The sequence below is a fragment of the Tupaia chinensis genome, unplaced genomic scaffold, assembly GCF_000334495.1.
Source record: "Tupaia chinensis unplaced genomic scaffold, TupChi_1.0 Scaffold000374_1, whole genome shotgun sequence".
In the NCBI taxonomy this organism is placed as follows: Eukaryota; Metazoa; Chordata; class Mammalia; order Scandentia; family Tupaiidae; genus Tupaia; species Tupaia belangeri.
In genome coordinates this window covers 536,764-544,094 of record NW_006159872.1, presented here as the reverse complement: position 1 = coordinate 544,094, position 7,331 = coordinate 536,764, and the positions used below count along the sequence as shown (strand labels likewise).

The window sequence follows — 7,331 nt, the reverse complement described above, 5'->3', positions numbered from 1 at the left end:
GGTGCAGTGTTGTTCTTTCCCCCGCCAATATTGCACTCGTCCCGGCCTCCGGCCCTCCCGGCCCCCCGGCCTCCCCCTCACCCGGAGCGGGTCAGCCCTCGCCCTCCTGCCTCTCGATCCTGGCTGAGCTAAGCTAAGATAGACTGGAGTGTCGCCGCTGCCACCGTGAGTAAGTGGGGCTGGGAGGGCTTTAGCCGTCCTCGACCAGCACCCCATCCTTAACCATGCACCTTCCCCCTCCGCGCCCCAAACTCGGCCAAACTTCTCCTAGATTTCTAACTTCCATCCTTCCAGGCTCTCTCCCTTACCCCCTCAGATTCTGTTCCCCACCCTGTCCCAGAAAAATCCCTAAATAAGCAATTACACTGGCTTAGAAAAAAACTGATACTTTATAGCAGTGTGCCGTTATCCTTCCTGGGGTTAGTGCCTGAGTAGTACCCCTTGAAAACCTCCCATCCCCTAAGCAGAGGGGTTACCACCCCTCCCGGGCTACACTGAAGGGTGCTGAGGATGGTCTGCGGTTGGCTGAGGGGCCGTAGCTTAGACCTCTGGGTCTCCAGGATGGACCCTGAGGCCATCTAAAATCAGGATTGGGAATCCGTTGCCACCTCCTCACACCCTTCCCTGGAGCAGCTGCCTCCTGAATGGCTCAAAGTCCTCGGGCACTGTGTCTGAAGAAGGGGAGATAAGTCAGGTCAGAGGATGCAGCTCGTCCTGCCAGGGCACGAGGGGTCAGGCTGACCTCTGTCTAGAGCCTTACCATTGCATCGGTACTGGAGATTGGACCAAATGATGTTTTCTTGGGAGAAGCAGAATACACCAAGACGCCCCCCTCGCATGGATGTATCAATGATCACCCCAGAATCTGCCACTAGCTGGGGACCCTCATAAAGCTTCACCCTGTCCAAGATAGAGGTGTCTATTGGTGCTAGGGTGCCAGTGGACATTGTACCACCATGCCCAGGGCCTGGCTTCTCCCCAGCCCCCTACAGCTCACCAGGCCTAGAGAGAAGGGAGGGGGGCAAAGGGAGGAAGGAAAAGGGAGGGAAGGGGGTGCTTTTCTCAGGCCTGGGGCCCCTAGCTCTTTGTCCAGCCCCTTTTGCATCTCAAAGCACCAGCCACATTCCAAGCGAGGATTGGGTTGCCATGACGATGAGCACAATGGGCTGGGGGGTGAAGTCACCCGCTTCCCAGGCTCTAGTCCACCCCCCTTTATCCCCTGCCCTGGCGCCCCACAGCCCCAGGCACCTTAAAGGGGAACCAACCCAGGTCCTTGGACTCACTGGGCTCTTCCCTCTCCCTTCCCCGTCATCCCCACTAACTAGGGGCCCTTGTTGGAGGGGACGCAAAGTTGTGGACAAAGTGCGGAACAGATGGGCCTGTGAAGTCCGGGCCCTGGTTTGCTGTTCTGTGAATGATGGTCCCTTCCAGGTCAAACCCGTCCCTGAGGCCGGTGCTGAGCTGTACCAGCTATGGACGTGACTGCCCTTCCACAGATGGGCCTGGGGTTTAGAGGCTCCCAGGGGGTTGTAAAGGACACCTAGCCCGGTGCCCTTGTTTTACAGAGGGGAAACGGGGCACAGAGGAAGAATGACTTGCCCAGCATCGCCTGTAGGTCCTGTGTCTGTGGTGAGAAGGGAGATGGAGAAAAGCGGCACAGTCCCTCCCACAGCACCAAGGAATTAAGTAGAGGGGAGGTCGCTGGTGAGTCCCAGCCAAAGGGGAAGGAAGAGCACAGTTTGGGGTCCTCCAGAGGGCTTAGCTCCTCCTCTCACCGAATGTAGCCAACTTGCGGCCGGTGCAGCAGCTGCCATCGATAGGAGGTCTTGTCCCTCCAGCCCACGTTTCGTGGGTCAGTCCACAGCAGCCGTACCTGGTCAGGGGTGTGGCCAGTATGCCAGAGGGCGTTCCGGAGGTGCTCACCTGGGCCTGACACCGATGTCACTGCCTGCGGGGAGGGGCATTGGCAAAGACATGGTCACCACAGGCCAGGGCGAGAGGAGAGAACAGGTAAGTCAGAGCAGGTGGTAAAGGGGGTCAAGGTGTCTGGAAACTGCCCCGCAGCCTCAGAGAGACAACCAGGCCAGATGGCTAGGTAAGAAGGGTCCCAGGCAGGTTGTGAGGGCGATCCTAGGGCTGGTCGGAGGGCCTGTGGGAAAGGGCCCCGGGTTGGGAGATCCGGGACAACTGGGGGACCTTGAGCTGCAGCCCAGGCTGAGCCACGGCCCGGAAGGGTGTGGCCTGCCAGTAGGTCTGCTCCGTCTGTTTCCACATGACCACGTAGAAGCGGCCGCTGTCCTGGTAACTGAAGAGAAAGCCTGCGTAGTCATCATCGGTCACTGTGTTCACGTGGAAGGTGCCTTCAAAGTCCACGCCATTGAAGGCTGTGTATCCTGGCGTTGGGTGGGAGGAATGTCAGGGGCCGTGAAGCTTCTGTGGCCCAACATAGGGCGGGGGTGGGAAGGGACGCCTGCTGTAGGTGTGGCCAGCTTGCCTCACTGCCCTGGCTCTGGCCCCTCAGTCCCTCCCTGTCCTCCCCTGCCTCACCCTCTGCTCCTGTAGGACTCCTGTATTCTGAAATTATCGAAATTGCTGAGCTGAGTGTTCCGTACGTACCCACTGCCAGGCCGGGGTCACTGTTCATGGTCTGAACAATTTCCATGCCCTAGGGTTGTATAATGAAGAGCCCTGCTGCAGGTGTGCTTCCCCACCTGGGCCCCACCCAGTGATCCGGTCTGACAGCGCCCACTCAACCCACTGGCTGGGTACCTGGTTGAGCACGACCCAATTCGGGTCGATCTGAGCATCACCCTCGGGATCCAGGACGACGGTCTGATAGGCCCGAAAATCCGTGAGGGTCACCTCTGCACTTTCGGGACATACATCCAGGGGGTCGACCACTGCGTCGTTGTCGAAGTCGTCTTCACACACATCACCAACGCCATTGCCTAGGCAGGGAGACGCCGGGTGCTCAGGAAGCCCTGGTCACTGCCCCTAGCCAGCACTAGCGCCCCTGGGCCTCGCCTTCCTGACCTCTTTCCCCACCCTGCCCTTCCTCGCTCCCCTGCTGCCTGTCCCTGAACAAACCCTACCCCAGTCCCAGCCACTGCTGGGCCCCCGGCTTACCGTCTGAGTCCTTCTGATTGGGATTGGGTACCAGGCGACAGTTGTCAGGTCCGGGAGGCACGTAATCCGGGACACCGTCGTTGTCGTCATCCCCATCACACTCATCCCCAAGTCCATCGTTGTCGGAGTCCAGCTGGGAGCTATTCGGCAGCTGTGGGCAGTTGTCCTTGGTGTCCTGATGCCCGTCCCCATCGCTGCTCAGAACAGGCACCAAATAAAGGCTTTAAAGACCCCCATCCTTCCCTGCCTCCTCAGCTGAGGAGTCTCTGGAGTCTACCCGCCATCCGTCCAGACCCTTGCAGTTGGCTGGATGAGGTGCAGGGTCAGCAGGAGGAGTGGAGGGTAGACTGTGAGGATGCCGTCCTGCTCCGTGGAGGAACATCAGGACTGAATCACACAGGAGACGGAGCGGACACGACAAGCGAGGAAGATATCCCTGTAAGACCTTGCGCCTCTGGCATGACCCTACCTGTCTTCATTGGTGTCACAGACGTCCCCCACCAGGTCGCTGTCTGCATCTGTCTGAGAGAGGAGCCTGTTCTCACCATCTCTCGGTAACTCAGAGGTGACCTGACCCCTTCCCATCCAAAGGGCTAGAGCGGATGCCCTAGTTTTCCCAGCCCTCCCTGCCCTCGCCATTCCCCTGTACCTGGGTGGGATTGCTCATTTCGGGGCAGCTGTCACAAGCATCTCCCACCCCGTCCTCATCCCTGTCTGTCTGTAGAGGGTTGGGGACTTTCGGGCAATTGTCCAGTCCATTGGGAATGCCTGGAAGATGGGGGTGGGGGGGGGTGACGGGGTAAGCACAAGGCTGTCACTAGAACATGTCCTTCTCTTCCAGGTTGGTGAAAGCCCCGGGCTTCGTCTCCCCACCCAGAGGACCACTGGTCAGCATCTCTGCATGGGCCCGTGTCGCCCTCCCCTCCCGCCCACACCCTGCTAAGCCACCACCATCCCTCGCACTCCCACTGGCGTCTGCTGCAGGTTATCTCACACCCAAGCCGGCAGCTGCAAGCACAGCGCCCCGTTTCTCTTGTAGCCACCTGCTTTCCCCCCAGGATCCAGGCTCCCAGCCACCCCTCGGCCCCAAGCCTGTACCGTCCCCGTCCACGTCATTGTCACAGGCATCTCCTTCTCCATTGCCATCCGTGTCTTTCTGGTCATTGTTGGGAACATTCGGGCAGTTGTCACAGGCATCACCAAAAGAGTCCGTATCTGAGTTCTGCTGGTCCTTGTTGGGGAACAGCCGGCAATTGTCCTGGGCAGGGGGTGGGAGGGGAAGGGTTGGTCTCTGAGCCCCTGGCCCTTGCCTCATGCCCACCTTGTCCCTGTACCCTGTCTAAGATCACCACCCCTGTGACAGTCTGCCTGCTTGGCACAGTCCCACCCACTCAGCCTCCAGGTAGTCCCCCTTGTCCGGGGTGCCAGGTTTATGTCCCCCTAAGCTGGAGGATGGGGGCCTTTTCTAGAAAGCTGCCCTGTGTCGAGGAGAGGCAGGATTATGAGCCTGAGGCAAGAGACATGGAACAGAAGGAGAGCAAGGGGGCCGGGAGGGGTGGGCTGCCTGGGAGTCACCTCCACATTCTTGATCCCGTCCCCATCGGCGTCGTCATCACACTGGTCTCCCACACCATCATTATCAGCGTCTTCCTGTCCAGAGTTGGGTGTTAAAAGGCAGTTGTCCTAAAGGTGAGGGGGACGAAGAGGAGGATGAGGTCCCCTGGCACAGCCGGGGACTCTCCACGCTCACCGGCCCGCACGTCCTTGCACCTGCTTGCAGTGTTTGTTGTTGTCCATGCAGGGCAGCGCCTGGTCCGGGTAGCCGTCGATGTCCGTGTCGGGCCCACACACGTTCCCGTTCCCTGCCCAGCCCACGTTACACTGGCCAACACAAAGGGCAGGAGGTGGTTTGGGCTGGTTCCCGCAGCTTTTTCTTCCCTGCTCAGGCTTCATGACCCTCTCCCAAATTTCCCTTCCTTCTAAGCCCAAGGCCTAGCTCACCTGGCAAGACACTGCCCCATTGCGTTCAAAGAGACAGTGAGCTTGGACGTGGCAGGGGCTGTGGGCTGGACTGTGGCAGCTCCGAGCTGGGAGGCAGCCGTGGCTCTGGTTGCCCAGGAAGCCCAGGCGGCAGGGACCACATCTGAAAGAGCCCTGAGAGGGGGGGAAGCAGGGACTCACTCAGGAAGAAGGGTGAGCCTCAGGCCCATGGACCCCACCCGCGAGGTCTGGACGGTGCTGCAGCATGTCAGGTATATTGGTGTCTCTTCTGGGTTTGCACTGACAGCCCTTCAAGGGAGGTAATAGCACCGTTACTCAAAGGAGGACACCAAGGCTCAGGAAGGTTAAGTAGAGGGGCCAGCAGGTGGCGTGCTGGTTCAGGTATTAAGACTTCCATAGGGCAGGCTGTGTTTGAGTTCCGGACCCTGCTACTTGAAGGTCAAGCTGGGTATGCGTGCCTGTGTGCCCCAAAGCCTGAGAAAATAGAAAAGAGATTGTGACATGATCATCACCCTGGGGATGATTTCCCACTTTCTCTCTGTCTCCCATGAACACATATGCCCTATGGCAAAAAATAAAATAAAAAAGATTTGTTTGTTTTAAAAGAGATTTTTGCCTTAGGGCATGTGTGCTTGCAAGAAAGAGAGAGTGAGAGGAAATGTAAATGACCCCATGGTGGAGGGACCAGCAGCTGGTGTAATGGCTATGTCACTGGGGTCTCAAGTAGCTGACCATGGTTCGAGTCCCAGACCCGGTGGCTTGAACTCACACTGGGCACATGTGTGTGCGTGCCCAAGATCCCAGGAGGAGAAGGGATTGTGGTGTGGCCATCCCCCTTGGGGATGATTTCTCACTTTCTGTCTCTGTCTTTCTGGCGCACACGCCTTATAGCAAAAACCTCTCAAAAAAGAAAAAGAAATCATTCCCTGGTGGGGATGGCCACACAACAATCCCTTCTCCGTTTTCTCAGGATTTGGAGCATACACGCCCAACATGATTTTCAAGCAGCCAGATCCAGGACTTGACCCATGGTCAACCATGTGGAAGTCCAGCTATGCCGTCTGCTTGTCCCAAGGTTAAATAATTTGCTAAAGGCCAAACCAGGATTCCAAACCAAGACTACAAAGAGACCTGTGCAGTGCCCTAAGGGAGGCGGCAGGGAATGTGAAGGTAAGAGTCATGCCTTCCTGTCAGCCCAGTTGCTGTCTAGGTATTCAGCTCACCACGGTGTTGGTGCAGACAGAGTTGGGGTCACAGCCACCATTGTTCCCATCGTTGCATTCATCAATGTCGTTGCAGACCTGGAGGGGCAGACGTTGGGTGGGACCAGCTCTATGGTGGGTCTGAGGCAACTGATGTGGCCTTCTCTGGGAACACCAGCATGAAGCCCAGACCCAAAGCCCGTGCAGAGCCAGCCTCATCCCATTTCTCACAAGGGCCCCACATCCAACCCAGAAGTCCCCTGGGCTTTATGAAGCCAAGACCCCTTGTCTACACACTGCCCAGCCCGACCTGTTTGCTGGCTCGGGCGTAGTCGATGCCCACACCAGACACCTGTGTGCCTTTGTAGCCTCGAGGACAGGCCTCACAGTGGAAACCGGGCATGGTGTTGATGCAGCTGGAGCCCGGGAAGCAGGGGTCGGCGTGAGCGCACTGGGGACAAGGAGAAGGCAATGCTCAGGCCTCCCCATGGCCCCTTCTACCAGGGCTCCTGGACGCTGGCCTGCCCCTTCTGCAGCTCTCCCCACCCAGCCCAGGTGCTCCTGAGCCCACCACAGCCCCATGTCGAGCTGTCTCCATTTTCCCTCCACACCCCCGGCTCCTCCCCAGTGTGGCCCTCAGTCCCTGCTGCAGGCCTTCCGTCTCCTTCCCGTCTCATGTCACCCCAGGCTCCTCTGCTGGCCAGCGTTCACCCCACCTTCTCGGGCCCTCCTGACACTCCCCCAGCTGTGTGCCCTGGGTGCTGCCCTCCCACCTCATTGATGTCCTTGCAGTGAGTGCCATTGCCCTGGAGACCCGGGGGACAGGGCCCGCAGCGGTAGCCGGGGTACTCGTACACCTCCATGCAGTCCACGCCTCGGAAGCAGGGATTGGGGCTGCAGTGGGAACGCTGCTCGTGGAAGCCTGGGGGTGGGCACAGTCAGAGCCACCCAGTGGTCACCCACTTGGGGGAGCCGAAGCCACGGGGGGGGGGGCGGGGCGGG

General features: G+C 58.9%; 1 protein-coding gene across 1 annotated transcript in view; it reads right to left on the bottom strand.

The window, feature by feature from the left end:
- Nucleotides 1–7,331, bottom strand: part of LOC102489246 (thrombospondin-3) — a 21,442-nt gene that overhangs the window by 9,371 nt on the left and 4,740 nt on the right. Inside the window, exons 9-23 of the mRNA XM_027773797.1 lie at nt 7,103–7,251; nt 6,640–6,780; nt 6,351–6,428; nt 5,128–5,280; nt 4,897–5,007; nt 4,702–4,809; nt 4,225–4,384; nt 3,776–3,894; nt 3,596–3,648; nt 3,127–3,320; nt 2,770–2,948; nt 2,617–2,665; nt 2,197–2,393; nt 1,776–1,948; nt 761–900 (exon numbers count right to left, since the gene is read on the bottom strand). Of these exons, the coding sequence (XP_027629598.1) occupies nt 761–900; nt 1,776–1,948; nt 2,197–2,393; nt 2,617–2,665; nt 2,770–2,948; nt 3,127–3,320; nt 3,596–3,648; nt 3,776–3,894; nt 4,225–4,384; nt 4,702–4,809; nt 4,897–5,007; nt 5,128–5,280; nt 6,351–6,428; nt 6,640–6,780; nt 7,103–7,251 (2,004 nt within the window). The remainder of the gene's footprint in view (nt 1–760; nt 901–1,775; nt 1,949–2,196; nt 2,394–2,616; nt 2,666–2,769; nt 2,949–3,126; nt 3,321–3,595; nt 3,649–3,775; nt 3,895–4,224; nt 4,385–4,701; nt 4,810–4,896; nt 5,008–5,127; nt 5,281–6,350; nt 6,429–6,639; nt 6,781–7,102; nt 7,252–7,331) is intronic.